This window comes from Lycium ferocissimum, chromosome 5 (assembly GCF_029784015.1).
Source record: "Lycium ferocissimum isolate CSIRO_LF1 chromosome 5, AGI_CSIRO_Lferr_CH_V1, whole genome shotgun sequence".
Lineage (NCBI taxonomy): Eukaryota > Viridiplantae > Streptophyta > Magnoliopsida > Solanales > Solanaceae > Lycium > Lycium ferocissimum.
This window is the reverse complement of record NC_081346.1, coordinates 22,651,805-22,663,864: the sequence shown is the minus strand read 5'-3', so window position 1 is coordinate 22,663,864 and position 12,060 is coordinate 22,651,805. Positions and strand designations below refer to the sequence as shown.

Sequence of the window (12,060 nt, the reverse complement as noted above, 5' to 3'; positions counted from 1 at the left end):
GAAAATAAAGCTGACTAATTTTCTCGACATTTAAAGTTGACTAAAATAACCTTACAGTCAAACACTAAGTTTTTTCAAACGAAACTTACTTCGGGCACCTTTTCAACCCCTAAAATGACGATCCGAACGTCTACGTATCCTTGATGTATTGAGCCTATATTATTGTACGCAAAAAAAAAAAATATCAGGTTCTATATAAAATATTGACGTTTCGGAGTCTTGACATACGACTAATCGTTGGTCAAAGTATGAAAAAATACACTAAGTGTTGCAAAAAAAAAAAAAGTTTACCAATTTTTTTTTTTTAGTTTTCGCTATAGCGCAAAGATTTTACTGCGCTATACAAAAAAAAAAAAAAATCTTTAGCGTAGCAAAATACTGCACTAAAGCAGTTAACGGCTTCGTCTCCTTGAACTGCTTTAGCGCAGTATTTTACTGCGCTAAAGGTAGTTTTGTAACTTTTATTTTTGTTGGGGTATTTTGGTTCACTTGGTTTTTGTCACTTTTGTTCCGGACTCTTGGAACTGTGGGAAGTCAATAACTATGATGAGCTGCCGCCCAAAGAAAATTGGGCTATTTGCAGGATTGTCCTTCGCTGGGGTGGTCTTTAATTTTTATCCCTCAAAAGTTAAAATGGTGGTCTTTAACTTTAGTCCTTCAGGTAGAATTTGGGTCTTAAAGACAACAAAAGGGCAATTCCCTTCTTTTGGGGTGGTCTTTAAATTTTGCCCCTCATATTTGTAATCTTTAAATTTTGCCCTTCGTCTAAAACCCATGGGTTCCAGGTTCGAACCCCCACTTGGTCAAAAATTTAAAAAAAATTCACAAGGCAGAGTTTAAATTTCGCTATGTCCCCACCGACAGAATTTTAGTTATGTTTAACCAAAAGTCTGCTGATGGGGGCAGACTTTCCCTTGAGGCATATATTTTTTTTTATTTTTTTTTACTTTTCAAGGTAAACTTTTAGTTATGCTTTAACTAAAAGTGTGCCCCATAAGACATAACTAAAAGTGTGCCCCATAAGGCGGAACTTTTCCTTAAGGAATAACTAAAGTTATGTCGGACCCGGCATAACTATAAGTTCCGCCTTATAAGGCAAAGTTTATGCCTTAAGGAAAAGTTCCGCCTTAGGGGCATACTTTTAGTTATGCCTTAACTAAAAGTCTGCTCCATAAGGCATAACTAAAAGTATGCCCCATAAGGCGGAATTTTTCCTTAAGGCATAACTAAAAGTTTGCCTTATAAGGAAAAGTCTATTTCTTAAGGAAAAGTTATGTCTTATGGGGCATACTTTTAGTTATGCCTTAATTAAAAGTCTGCCCCATAAGGCATAACTAGGAAAAAACTTTTAGTTAAGGCTTAACTAAAAGTCTGCCCATAAGTATGTCGGACCCAGCATATACTTGTTAAGGAATAACCAAAGTTATGCCGGACCCTAAGATACTTATGCCAATTAATCTTTAGCAAATAGCGGAGGTTAAAACCCCCACGAATTGCAACTTTCAACCTCCACAAGTTACCCATTTTTTTATTGTGAAAGTATAGCTACGTATCGTAATTATTTTAACTATAGCCGTGAATGGTAAATACGTCGTAGATGTTAGTTATACCTTGTAAAATTTTCTAAATTTATTAAATGAGCTACTAAACTAAGAAAAACATATTTTATCTATATTTAAATAATGGTTTTTTCGTGCTAGTCCTTTAGTTATCAATCGAATTGTTTTTTATTTTGGTTCCTTTTTCAAAATTTTGGGTTAATATTAAAATGGTACTTTGGTGATGAGATGAGAGCGCAATATTTTATGTTAATGGGCGGCAGATGAACAAAGTGACGTTTATCTGTTAGTTCATGATCGATAGGAAATACATAAAATATTCATCAAAATATAATTGTTTAAACAATCAGTCAGTTATTACTGTTAATACATAACCACCTGGCATTTGAGAAGCGGCCCTCTTTTACGACAAGATTTCGTGAGTCAACTCGCAAAAAAGTGATCTGTCTAGAGCATATAGCTCCATTATTGGCCATTTTTTCACTTTATTCTCCACTAGATTCAGAGCAAAAGTATCAAATCTCAAGTGATCAATAATGTAGCAAAATGTAGCAGTGCCTTTTATTTGTTTCCTGTCCTTCAGGGTGTATCACAATAATAGTCAATGTGATAAACTTTAGTCCTTGTTAACTCACTCTTACTTTAAGATGATCAAACTTAGCTCATAAGATAAAAAGTATGACCCTTAATCGGTGGTTAACTCGTAGCAAAACAACATTATCCATGTTTTGATTTCCTAACAATATGTATGACCCTTAATTAGTAGTCTTGGGTTTGAGTCTTGACAATAATTATTTTTGGTTGGAACCACTCTCCTCTTTAGCAAGCCTTATACAATGCAGATTCAGATTAGTCAAAGCCTCAAGTCGGATATCGAACACCGATTGAGAAACAAATAAAAGAAATATGAAATTATGTATGGTCTAATGTGCCTTAAGTTAGTCTGAAGCATGCACTTATAAGTTACTTGCCAAATGGGTTCTCCCGATCCGTATCATAATATAAGTGGGTTTTTTAGCTTATGCACACCCCTTAAGAAAGTGCTCACTCCTAGAAAATTACGAGTGTTTTTAGTAACTTACTCCTAATTAAATGCCTAGGAAAGAAAAGTTACTTATAATCTATTTGGTCAAGCTTCTAAAATCAGCTTATTTTAAAAAAAACTTTTTTTGAAAAGTGCATTTTAAAAAAGTACTTTTTGTGAGAAGCCGTTTGTGTTTGGCCAATTAATGTAAAAAGCACTTTTGAGCAGTAATTAGCGTTTGACCAAGCTTTTAAAAAGTACTTTTAAGTGTATTTTTCTCAAAAGTGTTTTTCAAAAAAGTGCTTCTGGGGAAAAACTAATTTTTTTAGCTTCTGAAAAAGTGCTTCTGCTACTGCCCAAAAATATTTATTTTCTCCCAAAAGCTTGGTCAAACACCTCACTTTTTTAAAAGAAGCACTTTTTTTTTTTTTTTTTTTTTTTTACTTTTGGAGAAAAATAAGTTTGGCCAAACAGACTATTAATTATTCTTGATTCTATAAATAAGGGTAATGTTGGAAGAATAAGATCAATTTCTTCTTGAAATCCTAAAGCACTACTTATTTTGAAGCAAAACGAAAAGCCCAAAACACCATTTACTTATAAACGGAGGGAGTAAAAAATTACAATTAGCCACTTTTCAACCTTTGTAGTTAAATAATACTCCACTAATGTTCATGAATTTTAATTTCTACAAGTGAAATTTCAAATATTGTCTTGATGTTTCACTTTTAAAAGTTGAACCTTCACGACAGGTATCGACACATCTGAGATTGCCAAATGCTCGGGAGTTCCTCTATTCAATCCTTTTCCTTCTTCTTGTTGCTGGATATCTCGTTCGTACACATCTTTTCTTTGTTTCCCGGGCCTCTAGTGAGTTACAGACAGAGTTCGAAAATGTCAAATTTTTGATGATTCCATCATCTATGATTGGTAACATGAAGCTCAGAATTGGGGTGTAGTCAATACTCCCAAATAAAAAGGGAATTGATCTATGGTCGATTTCGCAACAAATCAAATAAAGAGGAATTTCTATTTGTACCTCGTAAAAAAGCTTTTTATTTTGTGGAATGAACCATTTCCTTTCTTTTCGTGGAAAGAAATTATGTTCAAGTAAGCAAAAGCTCTGCCCTCCCTCTCTATCTATCCAAGGGATGGAAGGGCAGAGGCCTTTGGTGTCCCCTCCAGTCAAGAATTGGGGCCTCACAATCACTAGCCAATATGCTTTTCTCAAGAAAAATTACAAAACGATATATATAGAAATTTTCTATGTTTATATGCATATATTAACTTTTAAACACCCTCGGCAAAAAATTACAGTGTATATTTAACTTCTTTTTTCCGAACACCCTGAATGAAAATCTTGAATCCGCCACTGCTGCACGATGATAATTATTTTTCAATTATAAAATTAGAAGGTGGTTAGTCCGCGCTATTAGGTACGGTCAAATGTAGGCCGAAGCCTCGAGTCATCAATTGATTCATTGAATCTATTATCATCTTTAAAAAGAGAAAGGATGTAAAGAGTAAAACGAATCTAATCTTGTGTGCCTTCCGGATTCAACTACCTAGTCGGCACCCTATCAATATATATAGTATCAAGCGCACCATTAACATTCATTTAAAAATAAGGCAACATTACACATACTAACGTTAATTCTAATTCTAATTGGCTGAGGTCCACCCCTTCTTTATTGTTTTTCTTCTTGTGGTACAATTGGACCTAACAACGTGGAATGTTGTCTATAATATTGGTAACAAATTATGTTCGTTATACTACTATGCCTCGCACTTGGTTTGGTGGGCAACTCAATCAACCATGCATTTACACTCTTAACCAAATTAAATAAAGCAGTACTAGACTACTAGGGGAATTAAACTTTTGGGATTTGATTGTTCTCTTTAAATAGCAAAACAACATTTGGCATGGAGATGTATGGATAATGGACATATAGCCTATATGGTATATGGGAGATCAGTGGGAGACTATTATCAAGTCGTTTGAGTTGACAAAAGTTGAATAAACTTATTTTAATCTTTGCATATGTATTTGGACTGCCCACCTAGAATATTGAGGCGACACCTGGCTCATTATTGAGTGCATTTTCACGACTTATTGTTAATATTTTAATTTAAAGTTACTTTAAGAGGATAGGATACGGCATTTCAATAGTGGCCGCGTTGGTTGGACAGGAATCTTTCAAATGGGGTCATATTGAGGAGCGGAATTTAATCGAATTTGAAGTCTGGATAAACTCATCTCACATTAAAAAATAAAAAAAGACCAAACAAAATCCTACATGATGACAAAGGGGATTTGAACCCTAGACCAAGAGGAGAAAAGCTTAAATGGTTCCTTTTTTGTCACTGGACAACAACATACTTTGTTAATGGGTTCTCAAATCGTATTTGTTATGTATTTATTGGGTTTTTCAATATAAATATAAGATTCATGGATTCGATATCATCTCTATGTGTTTCTCGATCAATCTCGTCATACGTGGCTTATCTAGTGTGGTTTACCTCCCGTGCGATTTGATGGTTTGGTTGTAGATGACCTAAGTATTTTATCTTCAACTTTATGCGCGAATTGATACTTTAGAAAGTTACGAAACCCAATTAACCAAGGCGACCAAAGCTAAACTATATATTCACATGGACCGTCTCTTTCACGATTGCACTTTATTGTCGCTAACTACTGTATTTGTAAATATTTTGAGTAGTACAAATTATTATTTGAATTTATATGATACATCATTCGACTAGTTACATATATAACCGAGACAATGTTTTTCTGTTAAAATAAATTCTTATTATTTCCTTGTATTTATACAATAAACAAGTTAACTGATGCTTTTTTTTTTTTCCTATGATCAGATGTTGTTACGCAGAATAAGAGTTAAGTTCAATCCATTGACAGTATAAAAAAATTTACACAATCAGGTCACTTATAGGTATTTATAAGGAAACTTATCAATAAATATTAACTTGTATTCTGAGTAAAAATTATATCTAACCCGCTATTTTATGTTAAAGATTCATCTACTACGTTGATATTTTTTGAGAGTATTCGTGTTATACACTCCTTCTGTCCCAATTTGTTTGACACTTTTCGCTTTTTTTTTTTCGACAAATAAACACCTTAATTTTACCGTGTTTGAACAGAATGTTAATCAGTAAATTTTTCGAAATAAAATTCACATATCTAAAAATTACGTAAAAAGTACTATAAGTCACCCTAATTAATAATTTAAAATATTTAAAAAATGTAAGAAAAAAATTAAATTAAAAAATATCTCGTCTGATTCTCGAAAAATGAAAAGTGTCAAACAAATTTTCCGAGAGAGTAACATAAATTCTTTAAGCAAATAGAGTCGGTTCTTTTTTCCCGTGTTTGACGTATAAAGGAACACCTCAGAATCCCACACGCAAACAAGCGACAGCGAATGAGGGCGCTAAAAAATGGAAGTGCCACTGTCACCAATACGATAAGTCTAATTCATTGTTTTTTTTTTTTTTTTGGATTATCATTCTTCTGGTTTGCCAAGAAGTACCAGGGAAATTAAATTGTCACCTCTGTGTAAATGAACAAAGAAGATAAAGACAAGGACTTTCCATATAGAGCTTTTTGTATTATAAATATATTTATCTTTTTTTTTTTAATTAATTAGCTAGAGCCTAATTACAGGTACATGTCATCAATAAAGTATATGTTGATCATAATCCCTTAGAAATTTTAACTCTTCGGTTGACTTCCTTTTCCAACTCTTCAAGTCCTCCTACTTCTTCCAATTCCTGCACCAATAATCAATCAATCACTGTCAGCCTCTTTTGCCATTTAATTCCAATTACATTAGTATTGCGTAACCAAAAATAAAGATAAGATTAATTACATATCATAAATCTTTTTTTCTCATCATGTGAGGAAGTTAAAAGAGAGGGGAGACAGTAGCACCTTAGGTCCTAGGAACAAGCCATATGGGACACCATCAAATTTCTCCGAGTGATGAAGCTGAAATCCCAGACATCAAAATCAAAGAAGATCACAATCGTTAGAATCCGTTAAGATATAAATGGATTAAGAAAGAACAGATCGGTCAATTTAATAATAAATCTGATTGAGCGATGGTGCTAAATGTGATTAAATCAAAATTGAGTAAAGCTACAGTCCAAAGAACTTTTTGTTACCTGATGTGCTGCAGCTACCCTCCGAAAATAAGGTACGTTGGCAATGGGCCCCACGGAGAATCTCTTGTGAACCAGTCCATCGTGAACGAACATGTAGGCCATCCCAAATACTGTAATCCCTAGCCCCTGCATTTACAAGAACACATTTTTCTACATCACATTACTTCTTTTGACTACTTTATACCTAATTAATCTCTCCTAATCAACTATTAATTAATAAAAAATAATTTAAGTTACATCCGATGCTTATAAGACAAACTTTTACATCACATTTTTCTACATCACATTACATCTTTTGACTACTTTATACCTAATTAATCTCTCCTAATCAACGATTAATTAACAAAAAATAATTTAAGTTACATCCGATGCTTGTATGACAAACTTTTACATTTTCAGGTCACCTTTACCTAGACCCTAATTAAACAGATAATCTACTTGATTTTCAAGATGACAAATTCACATTTAAGGAGGTTTATTGGTAGCTATCTTTTAAGGAAGCTGACAGTGTAAAGTTCTTTACCCCAATGGTGTGTATACCATTATAGAGTAGAAATTTTTACATTATCAGCTCATCCAAATGATATATGTAGAGTAAGTCTCCTTGGAATGTTTGGATTTATTATCTCAAAAATAAGACGAGTCACCTAATGGTATAAGAATTTCTTACACTAACAATATATATAACTTAAACTCATAAATAAAGTATTTAAATTAGAACATACCGCGCCGAAACAGAGTCCAGGGATGAGACCTTTGTGGAAGAAACCGTATGAAAGAAGAGCTATAGCTGGAACAGCGTTAATTATTGCAAAAACATCGTTCAACTCGAATGGTCCTTCTCTTGGTCTATGGTGTGACTGCAAATATTATTTAAAACATCATGCAGAGTCAATGTTTGGTTGCCAGGAAAAAAACATGACAAGAATCTTTATTTGTCGTAGCAAACAGATCAAGAGCAAGAATCCAAATTAGTGTCTGTTAGGAGTAATTACAAACCTCGTGCATGTGCCATAAAGAAGCATGCCACAGCGCTCTATGAGCCCATCTCGCCCAGTACTCCATTCCTACCTGAAATACCATAACATCCAATTTCAGTAATCAGCTTATATTAATCAGAAATCATTTCCTTGTTTAGCTACTGATTATAAGCAGGGGCGGAGTCAAGGGGACACAATGGTTGATCCGAACCTCTTTCACCAGAAAATTACATTGTATAACAAGGTTAAATATATATATATATATATCCAATCCCTTGACTTATTCGTGTCTGCCGTTAAATATAATATACAATTGAATATGAGAAGGTGGAACTTACGGCAGCGCCAAACGAGAGAGCGAATGTACCAAACATTTCAGAAAAAGGCACTTCTCCGCCCTGTACCATAAAAGTTTGAGAAAAAAGGTTAAAAGCAAAAAGCTTAAGATTAAGCTGAAGAGAAGAAAAAAAAAAAAAGAGTGATTCATACCTCCATTTGCCATGAAAATCTGTAATAAACAGCCAATACAGCCATAGAAGTAATTCCCAAACTTGACATTACAGCAGCCACAAGATAAGTAAACCTCTCCGATTTTTTCCTCGCCAATTTTTCCGCCAGCCGGGCAGCTAAACTCTTCTCTTCATTAATCTCTGCTTCTATCTCATCCTTTATTGTTTCAATCTCAGTTTTCCTAGCATCCAATTTCCCATCCTCAGCCAGCACAAAACAAACCTTCAACCTGGGCTTTTCTTGAGACCGCAAAATTGTGCCAAAATTGCGAGTTAACGGAGAGAAGAACAGAACTGGCGGGGCAGTTGAGGCGGGTTTTGGGCCTAGAAACGTGTTGGGCTGGAGACAAAACGTTCGGGAGGTAGCAATGCCTGAAATTCCGGCAGCCATGGACGGTAGCCTTAAAAATGAAGGGCGAGGTTGAAAAACTTACTGTGTGGACACCTTGCAGGATCCAAATTAAGGGGTCTATCGCAAAGTCGGTAATTAATTAAAGCTTTGAGATGAAAGGGATGAGTATTGGGGGACCGTGGAGCTTATATAGAGGACAAATTAAGGTGACAAGTTGTAGACTTGTAGTGTTGTAGCACTGAAATTGAAGGGCAGGCACCATAGATTTTTTCAGTTTGTGGAAAGTGTATAAATATAGTGCAAATGTTACGTTGCTGAACACGTTGCTCCCATTGGGCATATGAGCACGAGGGGACTGGGGTCCACCTAAGTAACTTATGGTTCAGTTTAGGGTCCTCAGTTTCACTAATACTACAGGATTGCCACTTTGGTAATTAAATTTTGTTTCACGCATGAAGTATTCTAGAGCAGTCTCTGTGAAGAATAAACTAATGGTGACAAAAAGTGCCTACTAATTAGAAATGGTGACAAGTTTGACAAGGTCAAATTTTTCTTAAAAATGAGATTAAGTTAAATGGGGGCTGAATTATATTTTTTAAAACTTATAATCTTTTAAAAAATACACAAAAGCCCACACATATTATACAAAATCTTCTTCCAACCCACCCCCACGACCCCAACTTCACTTCATTTTATTTCAAAAAAAAAAAAAAAAAAAGCAGTTCCTCTGGCGGCAAAGCAAGAAAAAACCGGCGACCACCCCCACCATTGCTGCTGCTTCTCTATTCATTCTCAGGTAAAGTTTTTCTTTCACTTGGTTCAAAAGTTAGGGTTTTGAAATCAGAGTGTGAAAAATGATAATTTTGGTTAGAGAAGATGAAGAAGAATATGGGTTTGTCTTGAATGTTGTTTGTTTTGTTGTAGTTTGGGGTATTTGTTGCACTTGTTGGGGTTTGTGAGTTTGTAAATAGTGGTTGTCGTTGTGCAATTGTGGTTTTTGGTGCTGTTTTTGTTCTTATTCTCCTTATTGTTTCGAAAAAAAGGCTTGCAATTTTGTTGATGTTTTCCAACAACTGAGGTTACCTGTTATAAAGAAATTCAACACCTGTTTGACAGTTGTAAACATCTGCTGAGGTTGCATGGTTTAAAAAAAACCCCTATTTGGTGTATTTTGTTTAAGTTGTGAGTGAGATTTGTGATGGTTGTGTGTTTGTTGTGAAATATAGATGTTTTTGCTATTGTTGTGCTACACCTCGGAGATTCCGAATTGTTGCCTTGTGAGTAGACTAATGTGAGCTTAAGGTGAATATGAAACCCTTACGAGATTAAGGAAAGTATTAGATAGCTTAAAGTGCGTACCATAAGATTTTGAAGTCATATGAACATGTGAGACTAAGTTTGTTGAAGGAAGTGAAATGTAAGTCTTGTTTGGAGATACGTATGTAGTGATGTCTTGAGGGGCTGCTATAGGGCCTCTTAGATGATTAATGAAGTGTTACATAAGTACCAAGAAGGCTTCACAAGGATTGGAAGTCACACGAATCGACAAGGATGAGTTTCGGGAATTTACAGTTTGTACGGCCATTTGTACGGACCGTATAAATTATACGACCCGTATAATGGTCCGTAGATTACTTCCAGAGAAGGGTGATCCCTGGTGAGGTTATACGGGCCAATTATACTGACCATATAAATTATACGGCCCATATAATTGGCCGTATAACCGGGTCGGGTCAGATTTTTCTTTTTATATATATGGACGACCCTTACTTTCTTCTTCATTTCCCATTTTCTCCAAACTCTTCAAAGCTCTAAAACCCTTATCCAAGCATATTCCACTCAAACCCAAGGGAAAACAAAGATCAAATTGCAAGAATTAAGGTGTTCATGTGTTGGAAGGCTCACTAGGGTTAGTAGACTTCAAGAATAACTTGGGTATTGAAACTAGGGTTTCCATATAAGTTGATAGCTTGCTCCAAGGCTTATTCTTATGAGATAATAGGTTAGTTTTCATGCTTATTTCATGTTATTAAGAATACTTAGTTGTTGCATAACTTGGGTGAAAGGAGAAAGTAGAGGATGAGTTCTAAATATGAGTTTCATGATGTTTTTGAGTAGTAAGCTAACTTGAGTCATGATTCTTAGTGTGATATGGATATAATCTTCTTATGGAAGGTAATAATGATGAAGAGAAAGCGTTGTATGAAAATGTGCAAAGGGTTGGTGTGAAGTTGTTAGTATGAGTTGAACACGAGAATGAATTTTGAGACTTAATGGAATGTGACTACTTGATTATGATATTGTGGATGTTATTATGGTTGTTTGGGAGTTGTTTTGCGATATGGTGGAAGTTGACGAAATAAGGGAAATGCTGCCCAATTTTTGTTAGTTCATGAGTTGCTCTAGTTTGAATTCAATAGCGTCTTTAAGATTTAACCATGGTATGAATCCTTTTAAATGTAGATTTCTCAAGACATGACGGTGAACGTTAGATAGTTGGGAAGACAAAGAGGTATGTAAGGCTAACCCTTCTTTCTTAAGGCATGATCCCATTGATGTATACCTTCATATGAAATCCATAGTATCGCCTATGATGATTTAATTCCAAGAATCACTAAAGCTCGTGATCTTGATATTCTCACGATACCATTGGCCTCATCCTATAATAGGTGATCCCCTAAGGAAGGATATAATGAAGTAATGATGACGATGATGATGTTGAGGATATATATATATATATATAGAACACCGAGCTTATATGACCGGATATGATATCTATCGCGCATGCACCACTGCAGTTGGGTACGGATAACACTGATCCTTGGTAGGGCCAAGTATGTATAACACCGAGCCTTGTCACGGCCGGGTATGTGAGACACCGAACCTCTATGGTCGGGTATGGTACTACTATATAAATAAGCATTAGAAATGGAAGGTTCCTATTAGAAAAAGGGTAAGAATACATGATGATTGTCGCTAGAGGTACAAATGGCTTCAGCATCTCATGACTCTTTTATATTATGTCATTTCTTATGCTTCTGTTATGATATTGATTATGCTTTACATACTCAGCACATTATTCGTACTGACGTCCTTTTGTTTGTGGACGGCTGAGTCATGCCCGCAGGTGGACAGGGAGATAGACTTGATCCTTAGGCTGCTTATCCAGAGATTGCTTAGAGGAGCTTCTTTTGATCCGGAGCTACAATTGTGGGTACTATTCTTTTGTGTATATAGAGGCATGGCCGGGCCTTGTTCCGTCCTTATGATGATGTTTCATACTTTTCTTAGAGGCTCGTAGACTGTCATGTATAGTAGATGTTTTTTGCCTTGTCGGCTCATACTTTTGGTATATTATTTTGTTAAGCCTCGTCGACTTGTGTATATGTATATGGGCGCAGTTGTTGATGTTGATATAAAAGTGTTTTAGCCGTTGAAAATGGAATTATTG

At 35.1% G+C, this 12,060-nt stretch overlaps 1 protein-coding gene across 1 annotated transcript; it reads right to left on the bottom strand.

Moving 5' to 3' along the window:
• Window positions 1-6,191: 6,191 nt before the first annotated feature.
• LOC132056520 (beta-carotene hydroxylase 1, chloroplastic-like) lies at window positions 6,192-8,865 on the bottom strand. Its single transcript, XM_059448757.1, has 7 exons — window positions 8,238-8,865; window positions 8,087-8,146; window positions 7,768-7,839; window positions 7,494-7,628; window positions 6,769-6,894; window positions 6,536-6,592; window positions 6,192-6,375 (listed from the first exon to the last, which is right to left on the bottom strand). The coding sequence occupies exons 1-7, from the start codon at window positions 8,646-8,648 to the stop codon at window positions 6,298-6,300; spliced, it is 939 nt and encodes a 312-aa protein (XP_059304740.1). The 5' UTR covers window positions 8,649-8,865; the 3' UTR covers window positions 6,192-6,297.
• Window positions 8,866-12,060: the final 3,195 nt, after the last annotated feature.